We start from the raw sequence: 20,430 nt of genomic DNA, 5'->3' as shown, positions 1-20,430 counted from the left end.
TTCAAATTCTGCTATGCTCACCTGGTATCTTCTTAATATCCTTTATCTCTTTAGCCATGTTTTCCTTCATTTCTTTGAATTGATTTAGGAGATTTATTTGAATGTCTTTGTTGTTCCAAATGCTGTGTCTCCTCCAAAGTTTTAATCTGTTTCTTTGACTGGGCCATATCTTCCTGTGTCTTAATAGGAAGCCTGTAATTTTTTGCTGATGTCTAGGCATCTAATTTTCTTGATCAGTTTACTCTCAAAGTCAGCTCCTCTCTCTTGCCTAGTGTTCATTGTTGATTGGCTTTGTGTTTAGGCTGACACTTGGGTCACCTTATTTTAGTCTTTCAGAATTGCCTATGTCTAACTGTTCAGATTTTTTTCAGAGCTTCTTCATCTGATTCTTGCCCTGGATACATGGTACAATTTTTTAAGATTGTATTATCTGTGCAATTGTGTCATCCCCAGGAAAAAGATTCCATTCTACTGTTCCTTCTCTAGGAATCTTCATCTGTTCCATCCTAGCTGTGCCTCTATTATTTTCTCTCACTCTCCTTTCATTGCCTGTAGCTGCTGTTGCCTGGAGGGCAAATTCTGGGAAAAAGCTCACCCCGGAGAACACTTTCCTAAGTCAGTATTGCCAGCCAAAGCAGGGCAGGGACCCACAAAGAGGGTGCAGAACAGTTCCAAAGAGCCTGCTGAGAGGGTCAGGAAAGATACCTAAAGCCTTTCTGATGGCTCCCCAAAGCTGCACTTTCCAGGCCTGCCCAGCAGATGGCACTCTTCAGCAAACTTTTCCCCACAGCCCTAGGGAGGCCAGGCGTCTTTAAGGCATCACGGCCTTCACTTCTCTCAGGGGTGGGGTTGAAACAATGGCCATGGAAGTCCCTGCCCCAGGCAGGCTAAGATAGCAAGAGCTGGGGCCCAGCAATCAAAATTTGCCCATCAAAAGCCATGATCAGTGCTCAGCCATGCTTCACCCTGTTCTTAGGAAAAAGGGCTTCCACTCTCCTCTCTGTCTGCAGCAGCCAGCAGTCTGAAGAGTGGGGAATGGGCGGTAGCAGCTGCCACAGACTGAGTTACCCACATTTTTTTTTTTAACAGTTTCTCAGTTTCTCTGTCCTGCTCTTCCCTGGATACTGGGCCCAGAACAGTTGTTTCAGACAGTTTCTGCCTGTAGTGGTTGTTTTCTGGAAGAGAAGTGAGTCCTGGAGCCCCCTACTCTGCCATCTTTCCTGGAATCTCTCAAGTAATGTGATATTCTCCTCCAAAAGGCTGCTAAGAATCTGCAGTGATGTTGCCACTTCCCTTACTAGGATGGCTATAATAAAAAAGACACCTAATAATAAACTGGAACCCTCACATACTGCTATGGAGAACATAAAAATGGTATGGCTGTGTTCTAGTTTGCTAGCTGCCAGAATGCAATATACCAGAAATGGAGTGGCTTTTAAAAAGGGGAATTTATTAAGTTGCAAGTTTACAGTTCTAAGGCCATGAAAATGTCCCAACTAAAGCAAGCCCGTCTTTCTGAAGTTATCTTCATTCAAGAAAGGCTGATGAAGTTCAGGGTTTCTTGCTCAACTGGAAAGGCACATGGCAAACATGGAGACCTCTGTAGCTTTCTCTCCAGGCTTCTTCTTTCAGGAAGCTCCCCAGAGGCATATTCCTTCTTCATCTCCAAAAGTCTCTGGCTGCATGGACTCTGTGATTCTCATGACTCTGTCATGGCTCTCTCACTTCCTCCAAAAACTGTTTCTTCTTTTAAAGGATTCCAGTAAACTAATCAAGTCTCACTTGGAATGGGTGGAGTCACATCTCTCTCTAATCAAAGGTCACACCCACAAATGGGCACGTCACATCTCTGTGGGGATAATCTAATCAACCTTCCAATCTACAGTGTTGAATAGGGATTAAAAGATCCACAAGTTGGATCAGGATTAAAACATGGCTTTTCCCGGGCACATAATCCTTTCAAGCCAGCACAGCCTGCTTTGGAAGATAGTCTGGCAGTTCCTCAAAAAGTTAAACATCCAGTTACTATATGACCAAACAATTCCATTCCTAGGTATATACCCTAAAGAATGGAAAACAGAGACTCAAACAGATATTTTATGCCAATATTAATAGCCAAAGGGTTGAAAGAAACCCAATGTCTATCATTTGGTGAATGGATAAATAAAGTGGTAGAGCCATACAATGGAATATTATTCAGCAATGAAAAGGAATGTAGTACTGGTAAGTGTTGCAACATGGATAACCCCTGAAAACATTAGAAAAGGTAAAAGAAGCCAGTTATAAAGGCTATATATTGTATGATTTCACTTATATGAAATGTCCAGAAAAGAAATCTATAGACAGAAGGTAGTTTAGTGGTTGCTTGGGAGGCAGGGGATGAAGAGATGGGGGTGGGGAGAAAGGTACAGTTAAAGGGTATGGGATTTTGGGGGGAGGTGACAAAAATGTTGTAAATTTTATTGTGGTGATGACTGCCCAACCATGTGAATATACTAAACAACTTCATCATACTTTAAATGGATGGATTATATGGTATGTGAATTATATCTCAAAAAAGAATGTTGCTAAGAAAGAGAACCCTGATTAAATGAGTGATAGGGTGAATGGCGCTGAGGTGTTCACTTTACTACCTTTAAAACCCCACAAATGGAACTATGAAATAAATACATTTTTAACTGATATACTCTGGTATATTCAAATTTTAGAAGTTCAAATTTTCAATTAGCATTCTAGAATTGGATCTCCAGTTCTTTAAGAAATAGATTTTAGGAATTTGCACAACGGACTCACCAACCAGATCTATGCCAAATTGAAATGGAAGGAATTAGAGCTGTCATCTATTGATTTCCGTTCTGCATGGCACGTGCATCAACTCTAACCCTCACTGCCCTGCAATTATTCCCATTTTACAAATGCCAAATCTGAAGTTCACAGAATTTAGGTAACTTGCCCTGGGTCACAAGAGCAGAGGAGGCCCCTTGCTCAGGTTATCTTTTCAGAAGCACGCAACCTGCTGTGTCTTTCTAAATAGACAGTGAAAGAAGATAGAAGTATCACATTTCTATTAATAAATCAGTAAAAAGAGAACACTCAATGGAATGGGAAAGAGAAGGTGTATTTAGAAAGATAGGTTTTACACGACTTTATGCAATTCTTTATACTCTGGAGTAACAGTTGATTGAGGAATTAATGATAATATTCTACACGTAAAACCCCTGGTATGAGGGCTTCAGTAATAAAGGGGATTATATTTAACCAGAGCAATAAGATTAAAAACTTCTAAACATGATACATGGGAAATAAAAAAGATAAATGATCTTTCAATAAAATGCTGTAAGAAAATCCCTGCAGATACAGAAAAGAAGCTAAATATAGATGTGGCATTGATAGTACAACTAAATGAGCTCTATGACTCAACGGGGAAACAGAACAAGCAGAAGAAACTTCCCAATAATAACTCCAAGTAAAAGACACACTGATAACTCCATAGGGTAATTCTATTAGAAAGTTGCAAAAAGATGTAGACAGAATATCCTCAAAATTTTCTTCCATTTCTCCAGAAACAAATGGCATAGTAAAGAAGTCAGACCTTCTAGTGATTGTCTCTCCCCATTTTTGATGATGTGAACCAATTTAGCATAAATAAAGCTGCAATCAAGAATTTGTATACTTCCTGAATAATGCGAGTTCAAATATTTATAAGAAAAAAATCACTTAAGCGGGTTACTTAAGTTAAGCGGGTACTCTGTTACCATCAAACAAAAAATACAATAAATAATCAATAAAAATGTAAGCCATTATATTATGAAATGGAAGAAGAAATGTCTTTTCCTTTTTCTCTACTTCCTCCAAAAATACCAGTAAGATCTGGGAGAGAAATTATATTAGCCTGTGAAGTAGATGCTCAAAATAAACATGGGAGTAAATACAAGAGATTTCTGTCTCTGGAAAGGAAAGAAAAGAATGTCTCTGACAACCTGAAGTCATCAACTATTGTAGGCATTTATATTATGTTGCCTACTGGCAGAAATTGTTATAAATGGAAGAGAAATTAAGCAAGATAATGTGTCTAGAAGTTCTTCATAACCAATAATAATTATGAATATTATTAATTTGAAAGACTGAAACAAAGCATAAGATACTAAATCTGTACCATATGTTTCAAAGGCTATTTCCTAAGTCAAAGCATGACACCTGTGAGAAAGGATGAACATGAAAAAAAGCTCTATTAATTTCTTTTCTTTCCCCCCTGAGTACTGAGGAAAACCGCCTTTCTTTGATATAAGTCTAGGGAAGACTAAGTAACATAATTTTAGAATTGCTGCTAATAAGAAGACAAACTATAGAGAGATTTTCAAATCCTTGCTAAAACAAGAAATGACTAGGCAATATATCTCCAAACAGTGTGTCCTCTTCAAGAGTGAATATAACTCAGTGGATTTTGAAAACTCACTTAAAATTTAGTTCCCAAAGTGGTATGTATGTACATTTGTTAAAGATATTAGCAGGCATTGGTAGGAAGGCTGAGTGATTTTTTGTGGCTTAATGAAATGGCTATCAGCCCCTGAAATGAAGAACTAGGGAATAAAAGCTGATTTGACCTCTAGGGTCAAGCATGGATAGCTTACTGCAACGTCCCAGAATCTGTTTACAGCTCCAGTAAAATGGAACTTGTTCACGGTTTTCTGTAGTTCAAAGACACCCTAGTACATGAGCTTCAGGAACTCTGAAGATTTTAGGAATCTTATTCAAAATCTTGTTTGGATCTAGGAAGAATGCTAAAAATTCATGTTAGCCCAAGGAAAACACAATTTGCAACAAAGTCAAGAAAGGAAGATGCTGACACTTGATTCCAAATTGTTTCTTTCTAGGGATCACAGGAATGACTTTTTTTTTCCCCCAGAACTGTTCTTTAAATAAGAAAAAGCAATAGACTAAAACTGAGAATTAAATGTAAATCCAAGGTTCATTTTTAGAGAGCTCGGCTATGCCATGCTATAGTCAGAGACTGTAAAGCACATGCCAAGTGAAATGTATATTCTGAAAGAGCCCAAGATGTCACTGTAGACTCAACAGATATTTACACACCAATGTTCATAGCAGCATTATCCACAATCACCAAAAGGTAGAAGCAATCCAGGTGTCCATCAAAAGATAAATGGATAAGTAAAATATGGTCTATCCACGCAATGGAATATTATTCAGCCGTACAAAGGAATATCGTTTTGATAAGTGCTACAATATCGATGAATCTTGATGATACATTGAGGGACATGTCAGGCACAAACAGAGGAACACTGTGTGATCTTGCTTATATGAAATACCTAGAATACGTACAGTCATAGAGATGGATACTAGATTACAAGTTACCAGGGGCCCGAAGGGAAGGGAATGTGACTGCTTACTGGGTTCAGAGTTTCTGTTTGAGGTGATGAAAAACTGGGGTAATAGATGTTGGTGATGGTAGCACAACATTGTGAAAGTAATTTACACCATGGAATTGTATACTTGAAAGAGATTTCAATGGAGAAGTCTGAGTTGTATATATGTTACCACAATAAAAATTTAACAACAAAAAAAGATGTTAATGCACATCAGTGCCACGGTAGCCTCTCAGTTGTACCAGTCCATTTAAAATAATTTATACATGCAGAAAACATGTTTCCAATACTGAAATTAACAAGTGCCAATGACTGTGGCTGTCTCTAAAACAAAGCCTGATAGGTAAATATGAACAATCTCTATTGTGTGGAATCTAATGAGCTGTACCGCTGCTGATGTTTCTACCATAAAGCCTTTAACATCACTGATATACTAACTACTTTGTTCAAATCTTAATTAAAGAGTGCAACCCAATTTGCTTTCCTACTAATTTGCATTTTAGGGAAAAAGTGAGGGAATATTGTTATTTGGCAAGATTCACAAATGGACCTTCTTCTGTCATTTTGCTACCCAGTCTTTGTAAGTCTTACACCTTTTTTGTCCCTCACTTCCACTAAAGCCTACTTTCATATTTATTTGCTTTCTTGTGTTGTAGCATATCGAGTGCTGTGCAAATTTGAAGGTGTTATGTACCCTAGAAAAGACCATGTTCCTTTTCTTTTTTTTTTTTTTTATGAACACACCCCAAGATTGGGGGCTCAGCCTATTGTTTGGTTGTCCCCCTGTTTGTGAGAATACTAAGAATTCTCCACTTGGGGAAGCTGAATTTTCCCCCTTTCTCACCATTCCCCCAAGGGGACTTTGCAAAGACCACATTCTTTTAATCCATCCCTGTGCGTGCAGACCTATTGTAGGTGGGACCTTTTGATTAGGTTACTTCTATTGAGATGCGTCCCACTCCATTCAAGGTGGGTCTTACTCCCTTACTGAAGTCCTTTATAAGAGAATAAAAGATATACAGAAAAAGCCCAGAGAGCTCAGAGACGTCTCAGAAAAAGCTGAGAGACAAGGACACAACCACAGAAGCTGAGAGAAGAAGCACTGAAGCCAGAAGCTGGAAGCAATGAAATCAGGAGAGAAGGACCAGCAGACATCACCATGTCCCTTGCCCTGTGACAGAGGAGCCCCAGATGCCAGCAGCCTGTCTCCATAGTCCAGGTATTGTCCTGTTGATGCCCTAAGCTGGACATTTTCATGGCTTAAGAACTGTAAATTGTAAGTCAATAAATCCCCATTGTAAAATTCAATGCATTTCTGGTATATTGCATTCCAGAAGCTTTAGCAAACCAAAACAAGTGCCTTCTCATTTCTATCCAGATATATTTTTCATCTGTTTTCCTTATGGTTATCGTAAGGTTAAAATTATATTTGGTTTGATATCAATTTAACTTCAATAACATGCAATATACTTTTCCTATACTCCTCTGTTCCCTTACCATTTGTCTTTATTATTTCCGCTTACATCTTTGTACATTGCTGTCCAAAACCCAAGATTTATCATTACTTTTTATGCATTTGCATTTTAACACCTGTAGGAAGAAGAGGAATTATATCCAATACAATAACACTGGCATTTAGTTATTTACCCAAGTGGTTTCCTTTATCACAGGTCTTTGTTTCTTTATGTTTGCTTTTTGTACCATGGTCTAATATCTTTTCATTTCAATCTGAAGGACTCCCTTTAGCATTGTTTGTAGGGCAAGGGTAGTGGTGATGTAATCTCTCACCTATTATCTGAAAATGTCTTTATCTCTTCCTTGTTTATGAAAGAGAGCCTTGTCAGATATAAAATTTTTGGCTGGCAATTGTTTTCCTTCAGCACTTTAAGTATTTCATCCCACTGCCTTCTTGCTTCCACACTTTCTGATAAGAAATTGACACTCGATCTGATCAGGATTCCTTGCATGTAACATGTTCCTTTGCTTGTGTAGCTTTCAGAACTCTTACCTTGTTTTCTACATTTGATAGTGTAATCAATATGTGAGAGTATACTGATAATGTAATCAATATATTTTTCTTCACGTTTATCCTGTTTGGTGTTTTTTGAGTTTCTTCACTGTGCATATTCATATCTTTCAGTACATTTAGGAAGTTCTCTGTCATTATTTCTTGTCTATTCTTTCTGCCCTTTTCTCTTTCTTCTGGGACTCCCATAATGCATATATTGGTGCATTTGATAGTATCTCAGAGGTATCTTAGGCTATTCTCACTTTTAACATGTCTTCTTTCTTTCTGCTCCTCAGCCTGGTTCATTTCAAGAGTTGTGTCTTCAAGTTCACTGATTCTTTCTTCTGCCAGCTCCATTCTGCTCTTGAAACCCTCCTGGACATTTTTCATTTCAGTTACTGTGGCCTTCAACTCCTGTACTCCGTTTGGTTCCTTCTCAAAATTTCTGTTTCAACTCTCATATTGTTCATTCGTTGTTTTCCTGATATCTTGTAGTTCTTTCACTGTACTTTACGTCCTCTCCTTAAGCATTTTTAAGATCATTTTTTTAAAAAGTATTGTTTGGTATGCCCACATTCTTGTCTTCTTCATTAGTATTTTCTGTATTTTTGTCTTCTTCCTTTGGATGGACCATCATTTCCTGTTTCTTTGTTTGTCTTGTAGTCTTTTGTTGTACATTGCATATTTTAATATTTTGAACTGTTGCTTCTGGGATTTACTCCCTATGATGTTTATTTCCTGGTTCAGTAAACAGCGGGTGATAAGACAGATTTTCTTGAGGTTCAGCCTTCCTAACAGGTAGGTCTGTCCAAGGTGAATGCACTGTGCAGGTTTTTTCCCTCCCTTACAAGTCCTCTGTCATATCCTGGGCTTTTGCTTGTTAGTGGTTTTGGAGTTACCTTGTTACAGGAGTTTCATTGTCCTCTCTGCTTCCCAGGGGACAAACTTCCCTCTCCTGGGTACGTGAAGCTGGCAAGCCTTTGTCCCAGATTGCTCACCTCCATAGTTTTTTACACTCCTTTTGTTGTCCTAGGCTGCTTTTACCTGGAGGGAAGATTCTAGTAGGAGGGTGTTCTAGTTTGCTAGCTGCCAGAATGCAATATGCCAGGAATGGAATGGCTTTTTAAAAAGGGGAATTCAACAAGTTGCTAGTTTATAGTTTTACGGCCGAGAAAATGTCCCAATTAAACAAGCCTATAGAAATGTCCAATCACAGGCATCCAGAGAAAGACACCTCGGTTCAAGAAGGCCAATGAAGTTCAGGGCTTCTCTCTCAAATGGAAGGGCACATGGTAAACACAGTCAGAGTTCCTCTCTCATCTGGAAGGGCACATGGCGAACACAGCGTCATCAGCTAGCTTTCTCTCCTGGCTTCCTGTTTCATGACGTTCCCCGGGAGGCATTTTCCTTCTTCATCTCCAAAGGTCACTGGCTGGTGAATTCTGCTTCTCGTGGCTATGTCGTTCTGCTCTGCTCTCTCTGAGTCTCCCATTCTCCAATATGTTTTCTCTTTTATAGAACTCCAGTAAACCAATCAAGACTCACTCAAATGGGTGGAGACACATCTCCCCTAATCCAGCATAACAACCACCTTGATTGGGTTACATCTCCAGGGAGATGATCTAATTACAGATTCAAACATACAGTATTGAGTAGGGATTATTCTACCTTTATGAAATGGGATTTTGATTAAAACATGGCTCTTCTAGAGGGCATACATCATTTCAAAACAGCACAGAGAGTCACCCTGGGGAGGATTTTCCCAACTCAATCTTTCCCACCCCAAAACAGCGCCAGGGACCCTCGAAGGAGGCACAGACTGGCTCTAAAGTGTTCTATGGAGAGGGTCACAAAGAGTGCCAAAAACTTCTCCAATGGCTCCCCAAAGTAGAGCTTTCCAGGCCTGCTCAGCAAGTGCAGCCCTTGGGTTCACTGTCCCCTGCAGAGAGGACACTCTGCATCTTTAAAACTCACTGTCTCTGCCCCTGTCTGGGGAGGGTTGAAACAATGGCTGCTGCTGCCTTTGTCCATGGGTTAAAGCAATAGCTGTCCTTAGAGCCAGAATTCAGCAATCAGAATACGCTAATCAGAAATTGGTCGTGCTCATCCCTGTTCTCGGGGAAGAGGGTTTTTTATGTCCCTTTCTGTTAGCAGTAGCTAGTATAGACTGGACCCCATGGTGCTCTGCCATGAGGGTGGGGACGGCACCAGTAACTGCTGTGCAGAGTGAGCCATTTCAAGTTCTTTACCACAACTTATCAGCCTCTTCCTTTTGCTCTGCCCTGGATGCAGTACAGTCTTTTTCTGGCCTCTGAAGTTTCAAAATAGTTGTTTCAGACAGACAGTGCCTGTTTAACAGGTATTTTTGTTGAAGGACTGAATTCTGCGGCTCCTTCCCAGAAATCCCTTCCATTATGTTTTGTATGAATAGAATGAGATAGTAGAGTTAAATCTTGGACATTTTCATAGAGTGTTATTACATTATATAAAACAAAGATTATTTACCTTTAAGAAATTAATATGGTGCTATGCACAAGTGATGTAATTTTCTTATAGCTCATTACAGCTACCTGGTTACTTCTGGGAAAAATCAAACAGGATGCCTGTTCTCATTTTCCTATGTGCAGTACCAAGACTTTATAAAAAAGTATTCTTAACAGCCCCATTGACGCAAGCAAGAAGAACTAAATATAAAGTAAGATCCTAAGAATACTGACCTTCAGACATATTGGAAATTGCCTTTTTAAAAAAACTTAGTGTTAACCATATTTTCTGTCTGTAAGATACTTTAAAATGGCTTTCTTTTCCTTTATTTTTCTCTTTCTATTTTTCCTAATGAGAGTCTGGATAAGTCTGGCTATTTATGAATTGAACAAAGTGTTTTACCCATAATGCCCAGGAATCTACTGCTTAGAATTAAGCACAGCTGATTAGACGACCAGCCAATACTTTTTATTTAGCACTGAACAGAGATTTCTCTAACTAGGAAGGATCAGTGTCATTTGATTTCTGATCCTTGCTTCAAAGTTCTCCTAAACAATAGGAAACATTAAGTATAAGCATTAATCTTAATTTAACAAGAAAATATTTTTACATGTCCAAACATATGTAATCCAATCAGTAGCATTTAGGATCTAAGATTAGGAAAAATTCTTCCAATTATAAAGGTCAACAGAAAACAGACTTGTGGAAAAGAGGAAAAAGTATGAACTTTGGAACCAGAACTTGGTTCCAATCTGAATTTGCCAAGCTCTAGGAGGGTATCTATTGCCCCCACCCCTTTCTCTCTCTCTCCCTTCTGCCTGCCTGGCAGACCCTTCAAAAACAAAACAAAACTCCACAATGAAAACATGCACCCAAGACTTTTTTGAAGTGTGTTTATACTGATTTAATTTATTTTTTAATTCCAGAACTAAAGCAACTAAATTATGTTGCTCCTTTGTTATCTCAATATCTTTGTTGGCCATCTGCTCCTATTCTGTCATCTTATCCTCAAAGATATAAAGTGAGCCTCAAAACATTTAAGTGCATATTGCAAGACTGTTGAGTTTTAAACAGATGTGTACTTACATGAACGCCTGACTATTAAGCACTCAAGGGGTGTAATTGCTGTGCTAACAAGTATAAGTTCAAAATAAAGGTATTTGAAACACCTAGTCTGTACAAACACACATACCCCTTCTAGGTATATATTCATTATAGCTTATAAAAGTCACGATATTAAAAAATACTTCCGTAAATAAAAAGAAAAAGAACACATGCCTCTTGTAATCCAAAACCTAAGACTTGTTTTCAAACGTTTCTCTGGGAAAAAATGTGTTAGCAAATCATGAATAAGAGATGTGACTTTTAACTGGAGAGCATAAATATTAAGATTCTACATAAAATAAGCATGAGAAAATGAAAAGCACTACCAGAATAAACTATTATATACCAAATATGTGCTATTCCCCCAAAAGTAAAAGTTTAAAGATCAAAAAACCTGACCACTGATAGAAAATTTCTAATTTCGTAGCCAGAAGTTCAGATTTAAACTCAGATAAAATCTGAACTCAAGACCTCATAAGGGTTCACCATAAAACTTGAAATCTTTGCAGACTTGAGATAAAAAGGTGATATGAAACAGAATTTTCATGAACAAAAGAAAAGAAATCAGGTCTGCCCTCTTCTATCTTGATGACTTTCATCACTCTCCATCCTTGCCTCTGATACGCTCACTTTCCTCTAAGTTAGTTAAGACCCTTCCTGTTCAGCCAAGAATTAAAAAGAATTCATATTCCATACTCTACATAAAAAATAAGAATGAACTATCTCTTACTTTTTCTTATTCCCCAATTTCAGTTATTTGTCCCAAATTAGTGCACTATGCTTTGGTTAGAATGTTTCCTCCAAACAGTCCTATCAGATTGGCCAAAAGGGAGGGAAAGAAAAATAAAAAACAGCCTGTATGAATGAAGATGTGGGAAAAGGTGCACTCTCAATCACTGTAATCGGGACCATCTTTTCGAAGGACAATTTGGCAATACAAATGAGAGCCTAAAACATATACTCTTTTAACTTTAGTAATTCCATCACAAAGAATCTCTCAGGTCAAAGCAAGTGCACAAAAACACATGTAAAATAATATATGTATTGTAGCATTATCATAATAGCACAAAATAAAGAAAACCCAAATGTCCATCAACACGGGCATGCTTTTACAGTGATATGACTTCTGTATTGTGGGTTGTTATGCAGCTGTTTTTTTTTTTGTTTGCTTTTTTTATGTACCTGTTTTTTTAAAAAAGGAATCAGGTTGTTGTGTACTAGCATGGAAGACTTTAAGGAGAAAAACAAGTTGCATATAAAATGACATATAGAATATTTCCATTTTTTTCTGTAAATAAACAGATATATGTGTGTATGCATATATGTATATATAAGCAGGGGCAGGAAGAGAAATCTGGAATGATATCTACAAAACAATCCATGAGGAACTAGAAGTGGAGAGGATGAGGTAGGAAACTTTCTTTTACTTAATATACTTGTCTACTATTTAAATTTTTTCAACCATCGTAAAGAAAAAAAAATTATCATATATTATACCTAGCAGGCAGCAGCAGAAGAGGGAGCCAGGTCCATTAATATTTTAACAGTAACTATTAACTCTAGGATTTCTCTCCATGCCTGCCTGTACTTGTCTAGTGCATTTCTCTCCCAAACTCTAGATGACTGTTTCACTCCTCCTTAAACCTCCGACAACCTCATTCTCAATGGATGATTTGTTTTCTATTTCACTGAGGAAGCAGAATCAGCAGAGAACTTCCACCACATCATCTCTACCCACGGGCATCTGTGACTTGCTGCAATGCCTGCCATATAAATGCCCTGTCTGTAAGCCAAGCATCCTTACCCCCGAGTTGGTGAGTTAGATTCAGTCTCCTGTTTGCCCAAGGGCACCACTTGAGCAATTTTCCCACTTTCTCTCCAGCATCATCAATTTCCCCTATTCACTGAGTAACTCCATGAGCACAAAAATATGAGGGAACATCTCTCATTTTAAAACAAAACAACAACAAAATTGTCCTACCCGGTTCTTTTACTGGCTGCCACTCTGCTTCCCTTTACAGAAAAACTACTTAAAAGAATTGTCTGTATATGCTAACTCCAATTCCTCCCCTTTTAATTCTCTCTTGAACACTTGCCACAATGCTCAGTCCAAGGGTCAGTTCTCAGTGGTCTACAGCATTTGACAGTCCATCACGCTGTCCTCTTCAAAACATTTTCTCTACTTGTCTTCCAGAAAACCACTCCCAGTTCTCTGCCTACCTTACTGCAAAAGACTGGAAAGAGCAGTATTTGAAAGAGCAAAAGAGGCCTCTTCTCTAAGTTCAAATTTCGTTTCAAGTCATGTAATAAGAAATATAAATACTTCAATTAAATTAGTTTATCTCTTTACAGAAATGGCTTAATCATGATTCAAAATGAAGGCATCAGAATTTACTGAGACAATGTAAAAAGCCAGGAATATTTCCCAGTCCCTTACAAATTAGTTTAACCAATCTGCTTTTTACAATATTGTGACAAACTCAGTGAATGTATTGCCAAGGGGGAGAAACTTATCTCTGGACTAAAGAGTATACTTCCTATTATCACACAGTGTGAACTAAATAGTCCATCCTAGTTTTTTGCGGGTTTTTTTTGTTTTGTTTTGCTTTGCTTTGCCTTGACCTCTAGAAAGCTTCAAATTAAATTAACTCTTAATTGCAATACTTTCAATAATCCCATCCTTGATTTTTAGAAGGATAATCTCCTCTCTTTTCTACAGGACTTTTAAACTCATTCATTTTTATTTTACTCATAATGTTCCCCTGTGCCAATCACTGCGTCTGGAATATTAAAGACTCTCAATTACTGTTTCATCATCATCATGGTCTTAAAAACAGCGACCAGCATTTACTCGGCACTTAGGTTATGTATCTTGACTAAGTTCTCAAACTATCCATGGGAGCTGGAAAGGAAGGCTGAACTGCATGTGCCATACAGACAAGGCCCTGCCAATCAACTTCCATAGCCCTCGACCCTTTCATTTTTTTAATGAACAGGATATAAATTATCAATAAAAAAACTCCTGAGTCATTTCTTCATTCTTCCTCCTTCCAACTAGACTGTGAATCCCTTGATGGCAGCTCCATGGTTCATGTTTCTCCACAGCCTGCTCCACGCTTAGTACGATGCCTTGTTCACAAGTTAACGCCCCAAATACATTCACTGGCTAAGGAGGATGTTCTAGTTTGCTAGCTGCCGGAATGCAATATGCCAGAAACAGAATGGCTTTTAAAAAGGGGAATTTAATAAGTTGCTAGTTTACAGTTCTAAGGCTAAGAAAATGTCCCAATTAAAATAAGTCTATAGAAATGTCCAATTTAAGGCATCCAGGGAAAGATACCTCAGGGAGGCCAATGAAGTTCAATGTTTCTCTCTCAGCTGGAAGGGCACACGGCCAACATGGCGGCATCTGCCGGCTTTCTTGTGGCTCTACAAAAGGGACTGTCTCCAAAATGTTTCTTCTTTTAAAGGATTCCAGTAAGCAACTCCACCTTCGATGGGTGGAGACGCATCTCCATGGAAATCATCAAATCAGAAGTTACCACCCACAACTGGGTGGGTCACCTTTCCATGGAAACAATCAAAATGCTCCCACCCAGCAATATTGAATGAGGATTAAAGGACATGTTTTTCTGGGGTTCACCGCAGGTTCAAACCGGCACACAGGGCAAAGAACAGATTCTAGTAAGTACAAATGGAAGCAAAAAGGGAAAGACAGAAGCAGAAATCACAGCTCAGGAATGGCTTATTTCCTCTTTTAAATTTTCTTCTGCTTGCCCTGTAACTTAGTTTTACATCTTAGTCTGCACAGCTCTGAGATCCTAACTCAGGGGTGCTGGGGTTGGTTCACCCTCAGTCAGGGAGAAATTAGATGAGAGCAACTAAGGTAGGTAGGTCCCTGACAGGTAACAGAACGGGCAGATGGAGGAGAAAATGCCGGCGAGCCTGGACTCGTGTGCACGCACACGCGCATGCACGCACACCTCACCAGGCACTGAGCGAGCCCTGCCCCTCCCAGCACCCTCCCCACCTGCCCCACTTGTCACCTCCCATCCCCGGCGGCACCCCCAGGCTGGCAGCCCAGACACCCTGGTCTCCCCACACAGCAGGGGGCGCCCCAGGAGCAAGCTCCTCCTCTGGTCTGCAGCGGGGCTTCTGAAGTCCGGGCTCTTCAGTATCTGCCCCGACCCAGGCGGACGCAGACGTGAAAACCGTAGGAGAGGGAGGAGCGAATCCCAGGACCCGTGTGGGAGGAGGAGCCAGCCCTGCCCCCTTTTCCTGCTGTCCCCACCCCCACCCCCCCTGTTTGAGGTGCAATCCCCGAAGCAAGAAGTGCCACCCCTGAGGAGAGAGACATGTGCCCTGGTGGCCAGGCCTTCCTGCTGTCCCTTCTCCTGGGGATCTCCGGTGAGCCCCTGGGATGGGATGCGGAGAGGGCAGGCTTCGCAGGGCACGGGGCGTGGGTCCCCCAGAGCCATCACGGCTGCTCCCCACATCCTGCCTTCTTTCTCCAGGCGCACATGAGGAGGAGCCAGAGGATCTCTTGAAGACAAGTAAGACTGTCTAGCCTGGGAGAACCAAGGGAGGAGAATCCGTCCCCAGGAGGAGAAAGGACACCAGTTTGGGACGGCAGAACAGGGAAGGGACGGGCGGAGGGGCAGGGTTCTGGGGTGGGTCCCACAGGCCTTTCTCCTCTTTGTCAACAGTCTGTGGGCGACCCGCAGTCACATCCGGCATCGCCTCGGGCAGGGAAGCCAGCGTGGGGCAGTGGCCCTGGCAAGTCAGCATCCGGAAGGGCTCGCTTCACGAGTGTGCAGGCACCCTCATCTCAGACCAGTGGGTGCTGACGGTGGCCAGCTGCTTCCAGTGAGTGCTGGCCTTGCCGAGGGGAGAACTATGCGGGACCCAGGTGACAGAACGCCTTGCCTTCGAAGTGGGTCTAAATAATTCCTGCCACAACTCTCAATTCAAAGCAACTACTCTCCAACTCGCCAACTTCTAATATGACAGTCTCCTCCAACGAAATGAGTGTCTAAAATAGAGACCCCCCCCCCCCAGCCAAGCCTCTACCCCCCAGGGAGTACCCCTCTTTCTCCAGCATGCCCATAACTTCACACCACTCTTTGGATGCTCAGTCCTGAGTCTGCTTTATTCTCCTTAGGTGAACTCACCCATTCTTAGAGTTTAAAATGTTATATATTTGCTGATAACATCAAATTTTTATCTTTAGCCCAAATATGTCTCACTGGCATCTCAAAGCTAATGTTGCCAAAACAGAACTTTAATTTTACCATCACCATTATCCTCATTAGCCCAGACGTATTACTTTCTGTCTTCCCCATCTCCTTCAACCACATAACCAGCTGCTCAGGCCAGAAATATGCTGCCTCCCCTTCCCTCACCCTCCACATCCAATGTATAAACCTGTCCTGCCAGTTCTGCTACCAAAATAGGACCCCAGTGTAGCTGCCCCAGACCACTGCAATAGTATAACAGCTTTTGCTCCTTTCACTCTGATCCCTCTAGTCCATCTGCCACCCAACAAAGTGATTTTTTTTTAAAGACAGAGATGAGGTTACATCACTCGTTCCTTCAACTCTCCCACTGGATACCCAGGCATCTAGAATAAAACCGAGACGTCTCACTATGGCATACATGCCATGAGTTATCAGGTTATCTGCCTACTTTTCCAACCTCGTCCCAGTCGATTCCAGCTTTTCTTTCAGTTCCCGGAGTCAAATTCTTTCTCATCCTTTGGGCCTTTGCACATGCTATTCTGTCTTTTAGAATGTTTCTTTTTAACGGCTCTTTGCACCGCTGTCTCCTTTCTTCTATGAGAACACAGTTGAAAAGTTAGCTCTTCGGTTAACTGACCACCAAATCCAAAGACTCTTGCCCTTTCCTCAATTCTCTATCTTAAGATCTTGTTTGTTTTCTTCAAAACATGTATCACAATTTTAAATCTTGTTTGCTTGTTTGTTGCTTGTCTCATCCCTCTCCTCGTTTTCCCTCATACACCCACTCCTCCAAAACCTCCCCTGTAACCTATAAGGCCTATGAAGGCAAATTCAAGTCTATCTCAGTCTCATTTTTGTCCTCAGGAGCTGTTCAATAATTAATGAGGGAACAAGTCCTTAGGAAGAGCTAGAGGAAAGATACAGACTCCAGAACACTGGGCTCTGCTATGACACTCCAAGGCAGAGTCATAAGAAATCCATGGTACCTATTCTGTTTCTCTTCCTTTCAGTTCTAAAGATGTCAGAAAGTACGATGTACTGGTGGGGTCACTTCAGGTTGTTGGTCGCCCAAGCTCCAAAATGGTTACAATACCAGTGTCCAGGATTATTCTTCACCCAGACTTACAGAGAAACACATTCAGCAGCATTGCTATGGTGAAACTGGCCCACCCAGTTTCCTTTGGCCCCGTCGTCCTGCCCATCTGCCTCCCCTCATCTGCAGACCAGCTGAAGAACATCGTCTCCTGCTGGGTGACTGGATGGGGCTATTCTGAGAGATACAAAAGTGAGGATAAGTAGATTTTTTGAGCTCTATTTCCTCAACTAACATTCTTTCCCCCCAGCACCAGATGTGTTGCATTCACAAGGCAGTTACTCTGTAGGTACTGTAGACTTCAAATTCTCCTTAATCCTGTGCCTTCCCTATGCCTTCATATTTCTTCTGATAAATTTTTTTTTGCTTATTTATACCTGCTTTTGCTTCTGTTTAGAAATCATGCTAAAACATTAAAAGTGAAAAGGGTATTAAACTTAGAGAGGATAGTTCTGCTTAGTCTGAAAAGTAACACAGTTCTCTCTCTGTACCAGGATGGAATGCGTATTGGTAGGTGAGACATGAAGATGTGCTCACAAAGTAAGGCCATTTAGAAGTCCCTGAGTCAGACTATGAGAGTCAAGTTCATTTCTGTGTTGACAGTCTCATTTTTCTCAACATATTAGATCTACCCCTTATTTCTATGTGAGAATAAAAATACATCCCAGAGCCAAACAGTAATTCTACATCATTTGTTGTTTTGGATTTCCCTGAATCACAAGATTGTTCAGTTAGTCATTTGTGCCATTTGAGTAGGAGTAACTGCCTTCAGCTTTGATCAGAGCCAGGACCAGACTCTTTAGGCTATTTCCCAAGCAAAAAAATCAGAATGTTGTCTAACAGGAACACAATAGTCAAAACCAGGCAATCCCTGAAAAACAGAGGCATAAAATCTGTATCCATAGCTGAAATTTGTATCCCAGTTCTTCAAGGCAGCTTCAACCTCTTTTAACCCTACAGATATCAAGCCATCTTATACAATGAAGGAGCTGAGAGTGCCCCTCATTGATCTTCAGACCTGCAATGACTACTATCAGAATGAAAGCTTGCCTTATGGAGTCAAGTATATCATCAGTGAAGACATGATCTGCTCCAAGCTTCCAGTGGAGCAGATGGATCCCTGTATCGTAAGAATCCATCCCTGAGGCGCCTTTCAGAGCCCTACCTTTTTACCCTTCTCTACCACATGTTCTTTCTCCACGTCTCATACACTTGGAGAAACCTGGTGTACTCAGAGCCACCTGGTGTACTCAGAGCCACCTGGACAGATAGCCCTAACTCCACAGCCCTACATAAACCCTTGGAAAATCGCAACTGTCTTTCCGGTGTCCTGCAAACCACCTAACCAACTCTCCTCTCTCCCCTAGGGCAGCAGAGGAGATCCCCTGGTGTGTCAAGTCAAGGATTTCTGGGTCCTGGCAGGAGTGATGAGCTGGGAATCAAACTGCACTCAAACCAATGAGCCTAGACTATATAGAAACATCAGTTTCTACAAATCTTGGATTGAGAAATCTGCCACCTTAACTACTGCATTCTCTGCCACTACCAGTCTTGGCCTTTTTAGGCTTCTTCCTGTTATGCTTCTGCCTCTGATACCCCTGGGGGCCATCCTAATAGGCTAAGGTGAGTGTGGCCAGGATGAAGTGACAACTGAGAATGAGGGAGAAAGGGGAAAAAACCCAGAAGTTGAGGATTTTGAACGGAGAGTTTTGAAGATTCAGCAAGCAGATGCAGTCTGTTTTTACTAGCCGCGGCGCCCATAAGCCTAACCGATTTCCTGCCTTTTTCCCCCAGGTCAACATGGAAAGCGAAATCCCCAGTGTGAATAAAGTTTGGTTGATTCTAACTTTTAGTTCTCATAATCATTTTGATGAAACTAGAAACACAGCCTGGGAAAATACAGAATCACAGAACTTTGGGGCTAGAAGGAATTTAGACATTACCCAGCTTGACCAATCCCCATACTCTATAGAAGAAGCTGGGGTCCAGAGAAGTTAACTAGTTGGTTGGACCTTGCGTTGTCCGGTCCTTGCATTGGTCAGTGAGAGATATGCAACTTGGAACTAGTCTGGAAAACTGCAACAACCCAATCCAGGCTGAACTACCAATGGCTCTGAAACTTCAGGAATGAAGGTTTGAGTCACCCCAGCAGGCAAAGAACCATGGCCAGCTGAAGTGCTTGCTGAGGGTGATGGGAACATGGAATGGGTAGTGGAAGAAGGTAGTGATAAATATGAACTACGATCATGTGATCATGTGATCAGTTACAGAAACAAGGACTGTAATGCTGTTTTGTTCATGTTATAGTATTTAAGTTGTAAGGTATCAAGTTTAAGAATGAATATTACCCAAGGACTTGCACCCTACTCTGGGGAGATTTAATGTGTTTCCAATTGTATGCAGGACAAATAAGTACTGCTAGGTGAGGGAAAGAATGTGTTGTTTATTGTTTTCTATTTAGAAATTAAGCATGGTTTAAGTTGATGTGTACAGTTGCCAAGTTGACAAGGGGTGGACTGTTATGGTCAGATTCATGCGTCAACTTGGCCAGGTGGGTGGTACCCGTTTGTCTGGTTGGGCAAGTGCTGGCCTGTCTGTTGCTATGAGGACATTTCACAGAATTAAATCATGATCACAACGGTTGCATCTATAGCTGATTGTATTTGTAATCAGCCAAGGGGAGTGTCTTTGGCTTAATCTAATCGCTGGAAGGCTTTAAGGAGGATTCAGAAGAGATACTCTCTCTTCCTACTTTGGCCTGTGAGCCTTTCCTGTGGAGTTTGTCCAGACCCTTCATCAGAGTCATCAGCTTTGCGTCCTGCCTTGCGGATTTTGGACTCTTCGTTCCCATGGTTACGTGAGACACTTATAAATTTTATATCTACAGATAGTTTCTGCTGATTCTGTTTCTCTAGAGAACCTTAGCTAATACCATGTTGAATCTAGATATTAGAGACAAGAAATCCAAAAAGGAAATAAAATAAATTTTCAGAATCAGAATAATAAAACAGTTAAAAAGCACCTTGCAAGTCATCTGAACCAACTCCCAGATCAAGGCATAATTTGCTGTTTAATAGACCCACTGGATGAAGCTTAAACATCTTAATATACTAGCACCAG

The 20,430-nt window shown here is 40.8% G+C and overlaps 2 protein-coding genes across 8 annotated transcripts in view; one reads left to right on the top strand and one right to left on the bottom strand.

Annotated features, from left to right (window-relative positions):
- Window positions 1-20,430, bottom strand: part of SH3D19 (SH3 domain containing 19) — a 325,680-nt gene that overhangs the window by 126,169 nt on the left and 179,081 nt on the right. The window lies entirely within an intron of this gene.
- Window positions 15,121-19,075, top strand: LOC143666241 (serine protease 33-like). Of its 2 annotated transcripts, XM_077139835.1 has the most exons (6): window positions 15,121-15,387; window positions 15,495-15,533; window positions 15,687-15,846; window positions 17,228-17,502; window positions 18,271-18,437; window positions 18,678-19,075. In XM_077139835.1, the coding sequence occupies exons 1-6, from the start codon at window positions 15,336-15,338 to the stop codon at window positions 18,930-18,932; spliced, it is 948 nt and encodes a 315-aa protein (XP_076995950.1). In that variant the 5' UTR covers window positions 15,121-15,335; the 3' UTR covers window positions 18,933-19,075. The 2 variants fall into 2 exon arrangements, with proteins under 2 accessions (XP_076995950.1, XP_076995949.1); XM_077139834.1 differs by having other exon boundaries at window positions 15,382-15,533.

Source organism: Tamandua tetradactyla, chromosome 22 (assembly GCF_023851605.1).
Source record: "Tamandua tetradactyla isolate mTamTet1 chromosome 22, mTamTet1.pri, whole genome shotgun sequence".
Classification (NCBI taxonomy): Eukaryota; Metazoa; Chordata; class Mammalia; order Pilosa; family Myrmecophagidae; genus Tamandua; species Tamandua tetradactyla.
The sequence above is the reverse complement of the archived record's forward strand: the minus strand, read 5'-3'. Positions and strand labels throughout refer to the sequence as shown.

Bases quoted from the DNA above. Each gene is read 5' to 3' on its own strand.
- LOC143666241 (XM_077139834.1), top strand. From the start codon at position 15,401: ATGGGATGCGGAGAGGGCAGGCTTCGCAGGGCACGGGGCGTGGGTCCC. The intron at 15,847-17,227 runs GTGAGTGCTGGC...TCTTCCTTTCAG, and splicing joins ACGGTGGCCAGCTGCTTCCA to TTCTAAAGATGTCAGAAAGT. The intron at 18,438-18,677 runs GTAAGAATCCAT...TCTCTCCCCTAG, and splicing joins AGCAGATGGATCCCTGTATC to GGCAGCAGAGGAGATCCCCT.